General features: G+C 40.6%; 1 protein-coding gene across 1 annotated transcript; it reads right to left on the reverse strand.

Moving 5' to 3' along the window:
• Positions 1 to 13,317: 13,317 nt before the first annotated feature.
• LOC124553480 (GA-binding protein subunit beta-1-like) lies at positions 13,318 to 14,221 on the reverse strand. Its single transcript, XM_047127336.1, has 2 exons — positions 14,208 to 14,221; positions 13,318 to 13,822 (listed from the first exon to the last, which is right to left on the reverse strand). The coding sequence occupies exons 1-2, from the start codon at positions 14,219 to 14,221 to the stop codon at positions 13,318 to 13,320; spliced, it is 519 nt and encodes a 172-aa protein (XP_046983292.1).
• Between the last annotated feature and the right edge of the window lie 5,838 nt (positions 14,222 to 20,059).

Consider the following 20,059-nt stretch of genomic DNA (forward strand, 5'->3'; position numbering starts at 1 on the left):
TCCTCATGATTGTACTGGCCACAGTTTGGCGTCCACTCCACGTGAAACGAAATGCAATGACAATCAAGCAAACGCGGAAGAATACAAGGAGTAATGCTTACACTAAGTTTCCAGAATGATGTTTTCACTCTGCAGCGGAGTGTACACTGATATGAAACTTCCTGGCAGATTAAAACTGTGTGCCGGACCGAGACTCGAACTCGGGACCTTTGCCTTTCGCCAGCAAGTGCTCTACCAACTGAGCTACCGAAGCACGGCTCACGACCCGTCCTCACACCTTTACTTCTGCCAGTACCTCATCTCCTAAGAGGTCCCGAGTTCGAGTCTCCGTCCGGGACACAGTTTTTATGTTCCGGGAAATTTCATTTGTTTTCTTGTTTGATCGTATTACTCTTCACCAGCTGTCTCGGCTAATCATTGCGTACATTAGACTTGATTTTGTAATAACAGAAGTAAAATCTCGTGATGGCCGTATGCATGAACTTACATCACTTCGGGATGCGGAAGATTCTACAGGAAATGTCGGCTTCCACTTGTTCTATTCTCATGCATTATCTCTTTGTGGTCTAGTGGAAATCATTGCGCAGTGCGAAATCAAAGCTAAGATACTGAGCCGACTACTTCCGTGAATTTGTCTGTCTGCTAAAAGTAACAGTCCGCTTGAGGTTCAGAGATAAATTCCTCCAGTTTCCAACACGCCAGTAATACCGGAACCAAGCATAAACATTTCTGCGAAAGATCTCGCAAATGCCTGTCCTGTTCAGATCATTTCCTTCTCGAGAACAGCCTGATGTGAGGAATGTAATCTAGCATTATGGACCGAATTCACCCCAAATGGCTCATTGGAAAAATTTTTGGAAAACTGGTAAGTTCCTATGGGACGACACTGCTAAGGTGACCGGTCCCTAGGCTTACACACTACTTAATCTAACTTAAACTAACGCCGAGCACAAAACACAGAACCTCCGACACGGGGGAGCCGCCCGAACCGTGGCAAGGCGCCCAGGACCGCGTGGCTGGCTGGTTGGTAGATAGGTTGATAACGCTGTGTTTAGCTTGATGTTTGTAAGCTACCCCTTAGTTTCAAGTCAAATTTTATTTCCTTATATTTTGCAGTTTTACCAGTTCGTATCGCGTCTGCAGATCTCATGCAGCATTCAGTGAGCAAAGCAGTACTGTAGAATACACTCAGTTGGGAGTATAGTTTCAGTACCCACGATGGTGAAGGAACCGGCGGACCGGCTGTCGTTGCCAGTTGACTATGGTTTGAATTGCTGCTGCTAGACACGAGGACGCCAGTTACGTCAGCAGAGAGATAAGAAAGAACAGTAATTCTGCCTCGAAGCAGTTCATATTCTTTAGTACACGTTTGCTGACGAAAGTCGCGTTTCCCAAGGCCATTAATAGAAGCCTGTAAGCCATAAGTACTTTCTTACAACAATACTACAACGGCAAAAATCAATTATCTTAACAAATAGACTGAAGCGTCAAAGAAACTGGTGTAGGCATGCGTATTCAAACAGAGAGATATGTAAACGGGCAGACTACAGCGTTGCGGTCCGCAATGTCTACATATAACAAGTGTCTGTCGCATTTGTCAGATCGGTTACTGCTGCTACAATGGCACATTAACAAGATTTAAGTGGGTTTGAACGTGGTATTACAGTCGGCGCGCGAGCAGTAGGGCACAGCATCTTCAAGGTAGCGATGAAGTCGAGATTTTCCCGTACGACCATTTCGCGAGTCGGCTTAAGACAGTAAGATCAGTTGAATGGTATGAGTGAAACGCAGGAAATGGTGTCGGGACATAGTTTTCTCGGACGAAGTACGATCATTTTGACGTGAATTATCTGCCACATTTGGTGTGACCAAAGAATTATGATAAAGGGCGTATTTACGGTTTACCACTATGATACACGACACTGTACCGAATAAATGACAAATCTGATGACCACTTAACCTACGTGCAACACGTCCCCATTTGTAACATTATTTTTAAAACATCCCACCTGGCGTTTGTGAGGCGCTAAAGGCAGGCCTTATATTTGTAGACATTTGTCTGATTACCTTATTCTTTTTACTGAGGCTCAAGCTCCTGCTTGCTCTGAACTATTTGATTTAACGTTTGTACTTAAATTGTTCACATATGCTGAGTCCATATATTCACCTCGATCTTTTTATTAAAATGTTAGTTACGGCTACCAATTCAGTGATTAATTCATTTCTTGTATCAAATTGGGTGGCGACCCAGAAAAATTTTGTGGCATACAAGTAGACTGGAGAGCTCCACATTGGCTACCTTCCCGCAGTTTCTGTTTGCAAATCACTTTCTAGATAACCATTCACCCGTTAATAACCATTTATTAGTTCACCACAAATCAAATTTTGTCAGCGTGCTACTCTTTAGAATGTATGAAGTGCTGCGATGTGTTCGTAAGTAGTTTCAAGGCATCTGTCGATAACTTTATTGATTTTATACTGAGCTTTGTGTATGCCGTAAATGATACTCAGCCAGGACCCAGACAACGAAGCCAAAATCCATACAGTTGGCGAGTCCCAGAAAAGCCCTAATGTCACTTAGTGGCAGTTTTCAGCAATTAAGTAAACAAAACAGGAAGGATTGAGACGTAGCCAGTTGCTGGTACTAGAGACTGAAATTGTGCGAAATGTCAGGAAAATGGTCACGTCGCCGTCTTTACGCCTTGCAGATGTGGACGACGCACCCGTTCTTTCTAGGATACCGTGCATTGAAGGCAATATACACTATGTCATCAAAAGTATCCGGACACATGGCTGAAAATGACTCACAAGTTCGTGGTGCCGTCCATCGGTAATGCTGGAATTCAGTATGGTGTAGGGCCATCCTTAGCCTTGATGACTTCTTCCACTCACGCACGCATACGTTAAATCAGGTGCTGGAAGGTTTCTTGGGGAATGGCAGCCCGTTCTTCACGGAGTGCTGCACTGAGGAGAGGTATCGATGTCGGTCAGCGAGGCCTGGCACGAAGTCGGAGTACCAAAACATCCCAAACGTGTTTTATAGGGTTCACGCCAGTGCTCTGTGCAGGCCAGTCCATTACGGGGATGTTACTGTCGTGTAGCCACTCTGCCGCCGGCCGTGCACTATGAACAGGTGTTGGATCGTGTTGAAAGATGCAGTCGCCATCCCATAATTGCTCTTCAACACTGGGAAGCGAGAAGTTGCTTAAATCATCAATGTAGGCCAGTGCTGTGATAGTGCCACGCAAAACCACATGGGTTCAAGCCCCATCAATGAAAAACACGGCCACACCGTAACACGACCGCCTCCGAATTTTACTGTTCGCTCTACACATGCTGGCAGATGACGTTCACTGGGCATTCGCCATACCCACACCCTGCCATCGTATCGCCACATGGTATAACGTGATCCGTCAGTCCACACAACCTTTTTCCACTGTTTAATCGTCCAATGTTTACGCTTCTTACACCAAGCGAGGCGTCGTTTGGCATTTACCGGCGCGATGTGTGGCTTATGAACAGCCGCTTGACCATGAAGTCCAAGTTTTCTCCCCTATCGCCTAACTGTCATAGTACTTGCAGCGGATCCTGATACAAATTCCTATGTGATGGTCTGGACAGATGTCTGCCTATCGCACATTACGACCGACTTCAACTGTCGGCGGTGTCTGTCAGTCAACAGACGAGGTCGGCCTGTACGCTTTTGTGCTGTGCGTGTCCCTTCAAGTTACCACTTCACTGTCACCAGTTGACCTAGGGGTGTTTAGGAGTGTGGAAATATCGCGTACAGACGTTGACACAAGTGACACCCAATCACCTGGCACGTTCGAAGTCGGAGAGTTCCGCGGAGCGCCCCATTCTGCTCTCTCACGATGTCTAATGACTACTGAGGTCGCTGATATGGAGTACGTGGCAGTAGGTGGCAGCACAATGCACCTAATATGAAAGAGGTATGTTTTTGGGGGTGTCTGGATACTTTTGATCACATGGTGTAGTATTTTTCATCGCCGTGTTCTTTCTGTGTTGGCCCACATTGTAGCTTCAGTATGTCGCAACAGTGACGCAGCTGTCCTCCCACGCCTCGCGGCTGCTCCCGCCCACAGCCGGGCTGTCGCAAGAGGGAAGCGGCGGACGGCGCAGGCAGGCTGCTATCTGCCGGCTGCCGGCCGCCGGCAGCCTCTGGCCACAGCGGAGATCCGACGCCAGCACTCGCGGCCGCGCTTCCGCCGTAAACACGCACTCACACAGAAGCGCGTGGGGCAGCTGCACGAGGTCAGATACCGCGAATACGACTTGGAGGTGAGAATACGCGATACTGGTATAGCAGCTTCCCAATAAAGGCCCCCCTCCTAGTACCACTGGGTTCAATGTGACCCCATAAGCACATTGGAAATATATATATCTCCCTTGTTTTCAAAATGATTATTCTCAAAATTTACATTTACATTTACAACATATTAAATTTTAATCATGGGCTATGCACTGAGTACCACTGGGGTCAGCATGACCTCAATCTAAATTTTGTTTTGTTTTCTGAATGCAACATTATGAAGACAGAATGACGAATGTTACGTTGAACAGATGTTATTCGAAACACCTGCAACAATGAAACTAACATTTCCCACTTATTATTTACAACCATTGTTGCCGTTTCGTGCCTCATCCATTATTGTGTATTGCCTCACTTGTTGCTAGTGTTTTGGCTCAGTATGTGCAAGAACTACATCATGACTAGAAAACTTTTGAGTAGTGCTGAAGTACAAGCAATTTTGAATGAAGAAGAGTAATTAGGTGATATACCATCTGATGCCGATGAAGAGATTGGTGCTATTTTTTCTGGAGGTAGTCAGTCAACTGAAGATTCTGATGAAGCTGTTTGAGAATCAGAATGTTTTCAAGTAACTATATACACTCTACCATATGTTTGCAAAAGCCTTAATGATAGTACTAATAATAATAATTTGTAAGTACCTATCTATATACCGAAGGTGAAATAATGAACTGCGAAGAGAAACAGAGCAGGCTAGGAGAAAATGGCTAAAAGAGGAATGTGATGAAATTGAAGAACTGGACAGGAAAGGAAGATACGACTTACTATACAAAAAAGTAAAGACTATGACATGGGAACCAAACAGAACAGCAAGTGCTACTATGGAAATTTTGAGTAAAGACGAAGAGGTAGTGTACAAAGATCGGGACGATGTCCTGCAGAGATGGGAAGAATATCTAAAACAGCTATATGACACAATTAGCAAAACCAGAAACTATGGAACTTGAATCACACAACAGTATAAGTGATGACGAGAAAGGGCCAACCATCATAATCGAAGAAGTAAACTCTGCCATAGCTGCAATGAAAAATGGCAAAGTGGTAGGTACAGATCCGATACCGGGAGAAATATTAAAATGCCTGAACCAAGATGGGATAAGAGAAATATTGAGATTATGTAATAAAATATATGACAGTGGTGAATGGCCTGAGGACTTTCTGACAACAGTAATGATTCCATTACCGAAAAAACAAGGAACCAAGAAATGCAGCGAGCACAGGACTATTAGCCTCATTTCACATGATATTCAGTGATATTAAGAATGATTAATAAACGACTTCCAAAAGTAATGGAGGAGAATCTTGGCGAGGAGGAGTTTGGCTTTAGACGGAATACGGGCACCAGTGATGCAATAAAGCTCCTATGAATCTTGGGAGAAAGGTTTATTGAAAAAGGAATAGATCTATATATGTGCTTCATCGATCTAGAAAAGGCATTTGACAATGTGGTTTGGGAGAAGCTGGCGACTATAATGAGGGAAAATAGAGTGGACTGGAAAACCAGAAGACTTGTAAACTCATTATATCTTAATCAAAAAGTTTCAATTAAAGTGAGAGGAGAAAGTACAAGCTGGATCGGACCAGGGAAAGAAGTAAAAAAAAGGATGCTGTCTGTCACCTACACTTTTCAACCTCCACTTGGAAAACATGGTTGACCAGTGCTCATTATATGAGAAAGGCGTCGAAATTGGAGGAAGAAGAGTAGGGTGTTTGAGGTTTGCTGATGACATGGTCCTTCTAGCCACAGGGGAAAAAGAATAACAGGATTTGGTGGACACCATTGAAACTAATGGAAAAAAATATGTAATGAAAATTAACACAAATAAAAGTATTGGCACTAGGAGGAAATAAGGAAATAAAAATTATGCTGAATGGAGAAACACTAGAATAGGTGCAAAATTTTAAGTATCTTGGAAGCAGGATAGACACTGACTGGAAGTGCACCACAGAAATTAAAACAAGGATAGCAATGGCAAAAGAGGCGTTTTATAAGAAAAGAAGAATTTTCTGCAGCGGTCTGGACAGAGAACTCAGATAGGGGCTCATAAAATGTCTTGTATGGAGTGTTCTTCTATGTGGCGTTGAAACTTGGACTATGAGGAAGAAAGACAGAGAAAGGCTGGAGGCTTTTGAGATGTGGACATGGCGGAGGATGGAAAGAATAAGTTGGATGGACAGAGTAAAAAATGAAGAGATACTGAGAAGATTGGGAGGGAAAAGACAGTTACTAGATGTAATAAAGAGAAGAAAAAGAAATTGGATTGGGCATATATTAAGAAAGAATGACAGACTGATAAAAACAGTTTCAGAAGGTTATGTAGAAGGGAAAAGGAAGCGAGGAAGGAAGAGATTCCAGATACTGGATGACATGATGGACGGTACAACATACAGCAGCCTTAAGAAGGAAGCAATGGATCGCAGAAAATGGAGAGGCAAAGGACCTGCTAATATAGCAGATAACTAATGATGATGATGACGTATGTAAAATAAGACGGCTCCAGGTCCCACAAGGCATACTGTAAGGAACGTAAATACAATGCAGTAAACATTTGAATTATTTATGAAGCCCAGCATTTTCCAGATTATTTTGAAGTGGACCAACAAAGAAGGTAACATTCCTTTCGGCAACAAACGGACACATCTTGATAGTCAAGGATTAGAATGCTTTCTTGGCCTGATTATTCTTGCAGGAGTGTACAAAGGTCACAATGAGGGCATAGCGAATTTATGAAACGAAGAGCATGGTCGACCTGTTTTCAATAGTTCTATGGCTAGGAACCGCTTTAATGAAATATCATCAGTTTGATGATACTCAGCACCGGCGACAGAATCATAGCCCTGATAAATTGGCTCCTGTAAGGGATTTATTTGAACAGGGGGTAAGCACATTATATGATACATACGAACCACATGAGAATATTACAGTTGATGAAGAACTGGTAACTTTTAGTTAGACGACTGGATTTGTGAATTTCTGTCGAAGGGTCACAGTTTGTAGTAACTGACTGAGAGCTGCCAAGTATAACAGAAGTGATAGCTGACATTCTCCAAGAAAGTGTTACAGACTCTCTACTGTTCCTCGTCTATATAAACAATTTATGAGACTATCCGAGGTGAGTTTGTACATTGTTTGCAGTTGATGCTCTTGTTCACCGTCCAGTAAAGTCGTCAGAAGGTGAAAAGTAATAGCAAAATGATGCTGACAGGACATCTGTATGGTGGGAAATATAGGAACTGACTCCAAGTAATGAGATTGTGAGGTCATCCACATGAATACAAATTTAGGTTAAATGAAAAATCACATATATCTAAAGACACTCTGAACTCCGTGTAGTGGTTAATAAAAAAGAAAAGGAAGAGAAGAAAATAAAAGGTTGAAAATTGTGGGAAGAAATGGTGAATGAAAAGGGGTTTTTAAAATCGTTAATGACCGTGAAAAAGGGAAAGAATGAAAAGCAAATCGGACTTCGTGTTACAGAAAAGCTATCGGACTTCGTGATTTGAAAAAGCTATTGTTGGGATGGTCCTTGTGGGGTTTTTGAGCAAAAGTTAAACCAATTTCCACTACAAAAATTATTGAAGAAGAACAGAGAATAACAAAATGTAACTGACATGGGGAAATGGCGTAGCTTAGAGTTAATTCTTTACCATGTTAACATGTCTTCTTGTTTCGTGCGGCGTCCAGGTCTTCAAAAATCTCCTACTTCATTTGTGCGTGAAAAGTCTGCTTCGAAGTCTTGCAATAAGTTCCATTGTCCAGGAATTTCTAATGTACACAAAACCGTATTGATATTAAATGCAATTTATTTTACGTTGCTTCCCTCCTCCAAATTTCATAACAACTTCCTCAATATGTCTACACATTAAAATCAGATCAAGACTAGCTATTAAGTTTTTTACGTCAGCATCAGATCACGTCTGCATTAAGCTTCCGCTCTCGAGAGACAATAAAGAAACGGATAGAAAAGCAAAAAAGAGTTACAATTTTAGTATTTTCTCTGCCGTCGAGCGCTCATACCGCTGCGACAGTATAATTTTTATCTGAGGGAACGAGTAAAGCGCGGCGAAATTCAAAGTCCCGCTACATCGCCCCCTCGACTGTCACGCTAAAACATTTAGCGTGGCAGGCTAGTAAACAATATAATAGATACACCTAAATGTCAATATATACATATTTTCATAGGAAAGGCCACGTGCATCCATAGGGGATAATCTTTGTCAACACTTACTTTCTAAACCTATATACTAAATACAATTATTACAGTTTGGATCCCTTTTACAAAATTAATATACATATATTTACATAGTGTGTGTTTGAGCAAGCTGCTCGCCAGTGCAGTTAATGTTATGCGCTTCCAGCGTTGGCTTCCCAATGCATCTCGGGCAGCACGTAGTCTTTAAGCATGCGCAATAGCATGACAATTTCGCACGTGCGTCTCGCGGGCCCCGAGGACTCGCTTCATGACGTCATCAGAAAGGCTGAAAGCGTGACAGCGCTGCCTGGTGACTAGATCTGTAAACAACTCTGTTGACGTAAGTGACGTCATACGTTGGCCACAGCGTTTACACAGACTTGCCTTCAGCTGTTGTTTTGGAATGTCAAATCAATCCAGATTGTTTGAATGAAGCTTCCGTTAACAGAATTAAATGTAGAAAGAAGGTTTGAATGCGAATAATCTGGATTATGGTGACATAATAATCTGCATCGTAGTCAAAGTTACATATGAGAGTCTTACGTGATTGATTGAAGCCAACTGATTACATATTATTGGTCGAAAGGCAGAGTGATTTATAGCATAACACATATTACGCATTGAGGACAAAGTGTCTAAATGTTTTTAACGCATTAACTTCAGCTTACTAATGTAGGCTAAATACCACTGAGACGTTTGCAGCACGAATTTGTATTTGAACCCATACCAGCAGTAGCAAATGCGGAAAAAAAAATCAAATATGGTAAAGGATACGTAGTGGAACGCCCATTGCATTTTCCCAGTTTGTGTACGATAGCTGTACGTAATATGCATCAAAACACGTCGGATGCTTGTTCATTTTTTAATATATGTTTTTTGGGGATGACCTAGTAGTTCAATTTATGAGTAATGCTTTAAATGTGGTAAAGTGCATTTAAATATGCCACAAACAAATATTAGGCAAAGCCACACGCCTGTCTGTTACCACGACCTTTGTTACTCATTCGCTGTGTTCCACAACTGTCAACGAAATTATCGCTTTTCAACCTAATGTAGACCTCAGACTATGCTACAAATAAACTTATTACTCGAGCCAAGGTTTCTAGGGAAGGGGCCGAAATCCAGTATAGTGCTCTAGCCCAGATATGCGCTCTTGCTTAGTGTGTGTTACCGGTATGCTTAAATTTTGTTTTTCTGTAAACAAACAGCTATATTCCAATCGCATCTTCCTGTATGTAGTTTCTCAAAAATCCAGTTTACGTGATCTTTCGATAAAAAGACCTCAATGAGGGAATATTAATAGATCTAAGCAATACTGTCATCTCCAAATTGTAAGACTGCTATAGATGCAAGTCACTGATTGCCAGAGTGTATCAGTGGGACAAAAGATTTCAAGTAAATTGAAGAAAATTTGAAGTAAATCACGAAGCTTTAGGTTAGTTCAACTATTACTTCGTAATGTAGTAGGCAGTCACAATTTTCTTCCGTATTTTGATGTATATACATACTACACAAGCAACCAAATGGTACCCTGTACCACTACAAATCATTTTCTTTCCTGTTCCACTTGCAAATAGAGAGAGGGAAGAAAGGCTATCTACCATACGAGCCCTGATTTCTCATGCCTTCTAAATTTTCTCAACAGTTGTATACAAAAAGAACATTCTTTTCCCTCCAGGGTTTCTCACATGTGTTTGCCAAGCAACTTCATAATACTTGCACATACTTTGAAACTACTGGTAACCTATCTAGCATCCAACCTCTGTGTTGCTTCAGTGTGTTGCTTAAATCTGACCTCCATCTCAAACATTGGAGCAGTACTCATGAATGTGTCACATACGTCTTCTATACGGGTGGTCTAAGTGATCTTCCCCTCATTTCCAGTCACAAAACATATTCATCTTCCCAGAGGAAGGAAGTAATGACCCTGAAAGCTAGAAATGGTTTTTTTATTCAAGTGCTGTTTCATACTTTATAGAAAGCATTTCATAATTTTACAATGAGTATTGTCAGCTCTACATATAATGGTAACATTAAAATCCTGTTAATTTGAACCTTAGTGTTAACCAGCATATGCATCCTTAAGTCGAAACATTACGTTTCATTATAATTATAGGAGGAGAGGCTAATAAAATAATTTTTTGACTTTGTATTTTTTGCACATTTTTTTTTAATATCTTAGGATTTTCAGTGTTCTGCCTGATGTCTAGCAGCAATCTGTTAAAGACTTTCGATCAGAATGTGAAATTCCATTCTGAATCGCAGGCAGGGATGTATAATCTACATGGACATTGTTTTTACTTCCAGTATTTTGCAAGTTCATTTCACTGAACAGAGTAAAATTTCCCCTATTACGAGCAACACATACTATTAGGGAGTAAATATGTTGACATGTAAGTGAAAGAGTCCGAAGGGCCCTGAAGAGTCTTCTGTAAGAAGCTGCGTTATCGATTTTACACAATAATTTTACTCACATGGATCAAAAGTTCTGTTAACTTGCCACATCACATTTGAATAAAATCACAAGCTTTTCACAACAGCCTCCATCACCGTCACCAGTAATGGTACCGGTACGTAATGGTATGGTGTACTGTAGCAGCACATTAAAAGTGTTTCAGTTGAATTGATTCTGCATTATTTCTCTTCCCCGTGTCCTTGAAATTAAAACTAAATGTATGCAATGTACCGCAGTCATAGGAAACTCATCTATGCTGTCATAGACAACATGGCCACATTTGGATTGCTCTGGAACTACACAAGTGAACATAGTTCTCCACTACCTGAGCACACAGAAAATACCAAATTCTTCTACAGTGTGGACGTTAATAAGCAGGTTCTGAAAGGAGAAATTTGCTGTTAATAAAGATTCATGCAACCAATTTTCGGTCGGAGCCACTACTTCTGCACCTCCTCAATGCTCTTCCTAAGTGCAATTTTAATTACGTACTGCAAAACACAATGACAGCCTTACAGATTTTTCCGCACTTTGCCCATTGCTATTGCACAAGCAGAGTGGCCACTGGGCATTGCTGCAAGAGTTAAGAACTGTTACAGAACGATAGTGGGGCAAGAGCGGCTTGTTGGACTGGCTACAATGGCAATAAGCTTAGAGTTCGTTCACTGATTATGTTGTATCAGATTTATGAAACAGCTAATTCCTAAAAAGCTAGAGAGAAAGAAAATTTTGGTCAAGTATCAAATTTATGTAAACTGAGAGTTAAAATTTCTTAAAAAGTATCTTATACATTTCTTTGCGTTAACACTTTGATGTTATCCAAATTAACAAACTTTAAAATAAAAAAATTGGAGCATGGGCCTAGAATCATTTACCTGGGGCTCAGAATGTCTAATGTCGACCCTGGCAGTTGGTACCTGTATCGATATGGAATAGCTGCTCTTTTAAGTTAATGCAGTTTTATTACCTGTAGTTGCATTGTGACTGATGAGTGACAAGACTCTTGTGTGATGTGAAATTTGTTTTGCTTTTATGTGCTGAAATCTGGCCATGTGTATTCTGCCTCAAATACAACTACAATTACTTTGGTTGTTGCAATCTTTTACGCCAAGTACAGACAACAATACTATAAGGGCAGGATTTCCTTTACATTTTGCGTGTGACATCACCAATTTCCGATTATTTTACAACTTGTAGTGACTTTCGCATGTCTTGATAAACCAAGTTGTCTGCAGTGAACCACCTGTAAATTTTGCAGCTAATTTCTGCCAGGTTTACGTTACATTGCCGGTAAACAATAGTTTTGATGATACGCTGTAGGTGCTGTTTGGTTCTCAGCTATAATTCAGTGTTTAACCACTGGGACTGCTGCTGCTGTCTTATTTTTGCAACCTGCAAAATTCTTTCAGTGTGCATAGTCATTTCGTAGCATATTACCAGTGCCATTGGTTTTAGTTCTTTGCTAGTGGAATAGACGTTGCATTCCGGTGTCGGTCGCAGAGCTGGTGAGAGCTGTAGTTCGACAGACCGCCGTCTGCGCCAGTGAGGCTGCTGCCGGCAGCGGCATGGCAGGCAACATGGCGACCCCTGCCGGTGCCTGGCTGAGGGACCGACGGGGGGGGGGGGGGGGGGGGTTTATGGAAGAAAGCGGGGAAGTTTATTATCTTACCCTGTAGTATGAGTGTAAAGGTTCAAATCGTCCGACATGGTGGTCGGTGTTGCAAGGGCAGCATTACAGATGTGTGGAATGCAAGATATGAGATTATTCTTTGATTCTCTTAAGTTAAATATTGACTGTCTGTGTAGTTCCAGATGATAAGCGCATTATGTGGTGTGAATATTGCTTTTAATATCAAATTGTAATTAAACACAGGAACTATGGTACTGTAAAATGTTTGCTGAATGTACAGAACTAAACTGAGAGGCGAAAATTCTGATGACAGAACTCTTATCTCAGTGATCTCGGCAAGCTGCATATTACAACATTCTGGTCTAGCAGCTTGTAGGGTGGTGCAAAATACTGTGATCAGATATTAGAATAATTGTGTTTATTCAAAATTAACTTCAGTTTATGTTGACATTTGCGAATTTTAGTCTGCAAGAGTACTCGAGCCATTCTTCTTGAGAGAAAAGTTGCCTGTTGTTACCTTCGTTACTTTACTCTTATTTGGCGTTGTCGCAATTTAGCTGCAGTGTTGCTGGATTTTGTGTGTTAATTTTGGTACTTGAGGAGGGTAAAATTAGTGAGTGACAGTGGCATTTAATTTTTTCATTCTTAATTTAAAAACATTAAAAATGGATGTGGGGCAGTTATTTAAGTTTTATTGTACAGGAGTTTGTTAGGCTGGCTGCCTCAAAGACAGCATCGCCATGAGCCTCCTATTGTTGTTCTCACTGGCGAAATCTAGGGCTGTGCGCCCATCGACATTTCTGGTCCCTCTCTCGGCCCCTGCTGCGAGCAGCAAAGCTGCCACATCTGCGTGGTCCCTCGCTGCCGCCCAGAGCAGCGGTGTCCACCCAGTGAGATCCGTGGCATTGGGGTCAGCGGAGGCCGCTAGCAACACCTCCACCACAGCTGCGTGGCCGTTCTCTGCAGCGAAATGCATAGGCGTCCTCTGGTCGACGTCCCTGGCATCCACTGCCGCACCGGCACCCACGAGAAACCTCGCCGCCTCCACATGTCCGTGCTGTGCTGCACAGTGTAGGGCGGTCCCATCCCACCCACACCCCCCGTCCTTTGCCAGCACGTCGGCCCCTGCGGCGACCAGCGCCCTCAGCTCCCCCACTGCCCCCTGCCAAGCCGCCTCGAACAGCTTCCAGTTTCTCTCCTTTGTAGAGAGGCTCCTGCACAGAACACAGAAATTCCCACTCTCTGGTACAAGTACACAACACACACATAATGAAGAAAACTGCCATACCAGAAAACAGAACTGTTCTGAATACAAATCTGTCCTGCATAAACCTACCATATCCCTTCTACAATACAAAACAGTGGGCAACTCTGCGTGTATGAAGGTACAGCACAATTGTTCTATCCCTCTTATAATATCTTCATTCATTGACCATTCAAAATTGCTTTATATAACCTCTGAAGGAATTATGTTCTCACAATTTGCCACATTGATTCCTGGAAGTCACCTTCTTTGATCTCAGAACGGTATGGCTAACCAGTCACCTCCACAACAATACATGCTTCTTACAGCTAATACTAGTTCTCTGCCTCACTCACAAGAGGAATCCCATCTCCAGGTTTTCAAAGAGGCACTTTCCTAATATGCAGCCAAAAAAATGTCAGTCTGGTTATTGGCCAATTTCTTGACACAGCCTCATCAAATACTGAAAGTTTATGACAGAGAGAAAACGATTTGGTCAAATCATTTCTGACATAACAGAGAGTGAGGTGACAACACTTGCATGCATGCATGCGTGTGTGTGTGTTTTTCTGTGCCTGCTATCATATGCACATATCTTGTTATGTACTATTATGCTCAAACCTAAACCAATGACCTGAATTGTGCTTCACCTGATTTCTATGCAATCCACTTAACTGAACTGTCTTGCAGGTCCTCTGCCCTCTTTTCAGTACAGTCATTTGACCACACAAAATGGTTACTGCAAGAGGCCACAAGAGACAACTTCTCTGTATGGCTGTCAGTCTAAATGCAAAGTAATACCACGATAATGCAAATATCAGGAAACATTTTACTAGAGATCACACTTGCAAACACAAATGTATTACGATAAATGACATTTGAAAAAGCAACATTCACCATGAAATTATATGACTAAAATATTTTTACTGCACTAGGATCTGGAATACAACTTGCAGCTATTGTTCCTGTTAAGTAAACACGAAATATCTTAAATATGGTTTCAGTCACAAGTAACAAAGAATGCGCATGTTTAAACTTGAAGTGACATGGTATAAACTTATCTGGTGACCAGAGATTCGAACCCAGTACTTAATAGGATGGTTAAGTTAAAGCACAATCAAATGTTATAAATCCCTAATTTTTAACCATAGCGAGATGAAAAACTGAAATGAAGGGAGCAAAATGTTTTACCTAGTCAGGATTTGAACCCAGCATCTATTGACATTGAGTTCTAGTCACGAGTATATTGGTTAATTTGACCAGCACTGAAAAGTGCACATGTTGAACTGGAAATAACATGGCAAAAATTTTGGTACCGACTAGGAATCGAACCCTACACACATCATTATTGACTACATACAAAGAGGTGACTATCAAATTCTTTTTCATCAGTACCTAGGAGTGGCATGTTTGAACCTGACATATGACGAAAAGTTGTGTGTCTGGCTTGGAGGCGAAAACAATACCCATCATCATTTGTTGACAAACCACAGAGAGATATTAAAAATCATAATTTGTCACATGTAGTTTGGTGTGAGCATGCCACAACTTGAAAAGACAAACCGGAATTTGAACTCAGACATGCACCTGTCGTGGAGATCTTCAGCACTTTGAAATCGTGGGGAAATTAGAATTCATGGAGTGACAGGATTCGAACACACTACATGCAGATTAGAAACTAGCTGCCTTAGCGATTTTTTTCCTCATTTTATTTTTTAACCACTACACCATCCTTTTCCTTTCACACGACGTCCTCTGTGCCAAAGCTTTTAATTTTTGGTGTATCAATGCCAGGCAGGTGGCGACAAAGAGGGCAGTGGTCTAGAATTCGAAGGCCTTGCCACCGTGCAATACCTATACCTGTCACCTATATGCTCTTTTGTGATGCACTTACTTTTTATTTTTAATTCGCTGTCTACTAGAAGACCCCGAGATGCCACAGTGCTAAGCCTTCCTTGAAGATTTCGTCTTCTTGTGCTTCACAACTAACAGCACTGCCCGACATTAGGTCAGCAAGATTCTCACGGATTTCCTTTTTAATGCTGTTCTCTGTTGTGAGGACAGCCCTGCCAGTTCTTTCAAGTTCTGTGATAATTATTCTGCATCCTGTCTTCTGTTCACGTATGACACAAAATACTGAAGTTTGTTAACCGAAAATAGCCCCCTTTGTTCTCGCACACATTTGGAGTCCAAGCTGTTTTTGCCTCAGAACCAAAACTTTGGATTTGATTTGCTTGATCGCATTTCCAATGACAGAGGTGTCGAGACTGTACAGGTCCTGCAGGCACTGGAAATGAAACTTAGCTGTTTTTCTGTTCCAGAAACTGCCCTCCCTGCACCCCCTCCCCCACGACTTGCTGAGCAGTCAGTAATTAACGCAAACCCAAGCTTGTCACTGTCTGTGCTCCCACTAATTCAGCAGATGAGTTAAAATTGCTGATTATATTGGGATGTAGGACAGCCAAAATCTCCTACTAAAATGATACCATCATAATGAACTCCAAAGAGGGGACAATTTAAATTTTATATTTAAAAAACTCTGCTCGCTTGCGTCGTTTGCTGCTGGCAGATGGAACATGTATTAGTTACCCGGGTGTTGTACTCAGTTCTTCAACATGACTATTACACCCTCTTTCAAGAGTATCGCTGTCCCCAATTCATTTCCAGTTCCAGCATTAATTACAGTGCAATACCCTAAGATATTATGTAGTGCAGTGTCCGTTACTTTTTTAAGTAGAATAATAGCAATGTCTGCCACATTCATAAAGTCTTTCAAGCTACTTAATTGTAGGAAGCTGCATATGCTGTTGACATTCAAAGTTGTAATCATGTAGATTTGAGACACGTCCATAACATACCACATTTTATAAATTCAACTCTTTCACCACAAACAATCAATATTAAAGCTATGAATAAGTGTTGCATATGTATCTGCCTTCTCTAACTTGGTCCTGCTCATCAGTAGCTGTTTTAACTATTTCTGATTTTAGTGTCTTACATGTACTGCAGACAAGAGGCTCATTCATCGTGATTCACTTTTTTAGCACCGCCTGCAACCAGTAACATTATGAGTAAATAACATCATTATTATTTCTCTCCTATCTCAGATGTTATGTCTGGTTAAAAATGGAAAGTGACACAGACCTTCATCAAGCGTGACTTCCTTTTAACTGTACGGTTTATCTGTTGTGGTATTGGGGTTCTTTAATAATATGCTTGCTGTAATATCTGGTGTTTATTGTTTGATCCTGTATTGCAATCATGAACCCTTCCATCTCACTGTATATATTGCCTTTTCTTAGCCTTGTGTCGGATGCATCTTGATCGATGTGTGGCTGTGTTAGATGATACGGGTGCTTGCCACATAGTGTTTTCTTTTTCCAATTTACTTTCTTCGTATCTGTTGATGTTATGTGATCTAAAGGGTTGTAGAAGTGATTATGAAATTGCAGTGGTGTAGCCGATGTATTTATATGAGTGATTGCTTTGTGAATTTTGATAGTTTCTACTCGTTCTATAAAGAATTTTCTTAAATTGTCTACCTGTCCATAATGTAGGTTTTTTATGTTGATGAATCCCCTTCCTCCTTCCTTTCTGCTTAATGTGAATCTTTCTGTTGCTGAATGTGTGTGATGTATTCTATATTTGTGGCATTGTGATCGTGTAAGTGTATTGAGTGCTTCTAGGTCTGTGTTACTCCATTTCACTACTCCAAATGAGTAGGTCAATATTGGTGTAGCATAAGTATTTATAGCTTTTGTCTTGCTTCTTGCTGTCAATTCTGTTTTCAGTATTTTTGTTAGTCTTTGTCTATATTTTTCTTTTAGTTCTTCTTTAATATTTGTATTATCTATTCCTATTTTTTGTCTGTATCCTAGATATTTATAGGCATCTGTTTTTTCCATCGCTTCTATGGAGTCACTGTGGTTATTCAATATGTAATCTTCTTGTTTAGTGTGTTTTCCCTTGACTATGCTATTTTTCTTCAATTGTCTGTTCCAAAAGCCATATTTATATCATTGCTGAATACTTCTGTTATCTTTAGTAATTGGTTGAGTTGTTGATTGGTTGCTGCCAGTAGTTTTAGATCATCCATGTATAGCAAATGTGTGATTTTGTGTGGGTATGTTCCAGTAATATTATATCCATAATTTGTATTATTTAGCACGTTGGATAGTGGGTTCAGAGCAAGGCAGAACCAGAAAGGACTTAATGAGTCTCCTTGGTATATTCCACGCTTAATCTGTATTGGCTGTGATGTGATATTATTTGAATTTGTTTGGATATTAAGTGTGGTTTCCAATTTTTCATTACTATGTTTAGGAACTGCATCAATTTAGGATCTACTTTGTATATTTCCAATATCTGTAGCAACCATGAGTGGGGGTACACTATCAAAAGCTGTTTGGTAATCAATGTATGTGACCTTTGTTTAGTTTTAGCTTGATATGTCACCTCTGTATCTATTATCAGTTGCTCTTTACATCCTTGTGCTCCTTTGCAGCAGCCTTTTTGTTCTTCATTTATAATTTTGTTCTGTGTTGTATGTGTCATTAATTTCTGTGTAATGACTGAAGTTAATATTTTGTATATTGTTGGTAGGCATGTTATGGGGCGATATTTAGCTGGGTTTGCTGTGTCTGCTTGATCTTTAGGTTTCGGATAAGTTATTCCATGTGTAAGTGTATCAGGGAATGTGTATGGGTCTGCAATGTAACTGTTAAATAATTCAGTTGTATGTGAATGTGTTGAGGTGAACTTCTTTAGCCAGAAATTTGCCATTTTGTCTTTTCCAAGGGCTTTCCAATTGTGCGTAGAATTAATTGCTCGGGTGACTTCACGTTTCAAAATTATCACTTCAGGCATTTGTGGTATCATCTTGTATGTGTGTTTCTGCTTGTATCCACCATGCATGTCTGTTATGCTGTACCGGGTTTGACCATATGTTGCTCCATAAGTGTTCCATGTCTGATATGTTTGGTGGATTGTCTATTTTAATGTGTGTGTTATCTATTGTCTGGTAAAATCTCTTTTGGTTTGTGTTGAATGTTTGGTTTTGTTTCCCTCTATTTTCACTATTTTCGTACCTTCTAAGTCGTTTGGCCAATGCTTGTAATTCCTGCTTCTTTTCATCTAATTGCTCTATTGCTTCTTGTTGTGAGATTTTTACCTAACCTTTTTCGTTTTTTTTTCTGACATTTCATTTCTTATAAATTGTGTTAGCTGTCCAATGTCTTTTCTCAGTTTTTCTATTCTGATCTGTTGCCTGTGTTGCCATGCTGGTTTTGTGGGTTTCTTCTGTGTGTGTTGGTTGGTTCTGATCTCTGCCTAGTGTGTATATTTAGTGTAGTGAGTGCTCCTATATAAACCAGTAGTTGTAACTCTTCCATAGTTGCATTTTCATTTATTTTGTTGTGTATGATTGTGTTGATAGTTGTTATTGTTGTTTTGACTTGTGGGTTATTTGGTGGTCTATGCAAGAATGGTCTAATGTCTGTATTTGTGTCTTTGTATTCTATATATGCCAGCTGAAATTTTTCTTCTATATCTAACATGTGTGTCACTTCGTGTTCTATTTGTGCTTGTTCTGGTGGCTGTCTTAAGATGTCGTTTTCCTCTGATTGTTTAATTGATGCGTTTTGTTCTTCGTTTGTTTGCTCCGGGATGTTTGAGTTCATTACTGTATTTTCTTCTTCTTCTGATTGCACATTATTTTGTTCCAGTATTTGATGTACTTGTTGTTTGATATTTTCTTATTCTGACTGGGGTATCCTGTTATTTTTGATTACTACACGGATATGATCAGCTAGTCATTGTTCTGTTAGAAATTTTAATTCTGGGTATCTGGTAATAAATGTTTTGTATACTTGTGATCTGTATCCAGTTGGTTTTTTTTTTTTTTTTTTTTTTTCTTTGTGGTTTAAGGGGGCTCAACTACTGAGGTCATTAGCGCCCAGTCACAATTGTTAGAGCACATATAATGTAGTAAAACTCAAGGGGGGGGGGGGGACACCAGAAAGTTCTTACAAAGAGGCAGATAAAATAAGTGAAAGAGTTAGATGTCTTTGGACAACCCCGTCAAAGTAATGAAACGAAGAACACGAGCAGCTGCTCGAGCGTCATCCGCTAAAATATCCTGTAAAGTAGATGGCAGAGACAGGACAACACGAGATTGACTAAAACGGGGACACGACAATAAAACATGGCG

This window comes from Schistocerca americana, chromosome 11 (genome assembly GCF_021461395.2).
Source record: "Schistocerca americana isolate TAMUIC-IGC-003095 chromosome 11, iqSchAmer2.1, whole genome shotgun sequence".
Lineage (NCBI taxonomy): Eukaryota > Metazoa > Arthropoda > Insecta > Orthoptera > Acrididae > Schistocerca > Schistocerca americana.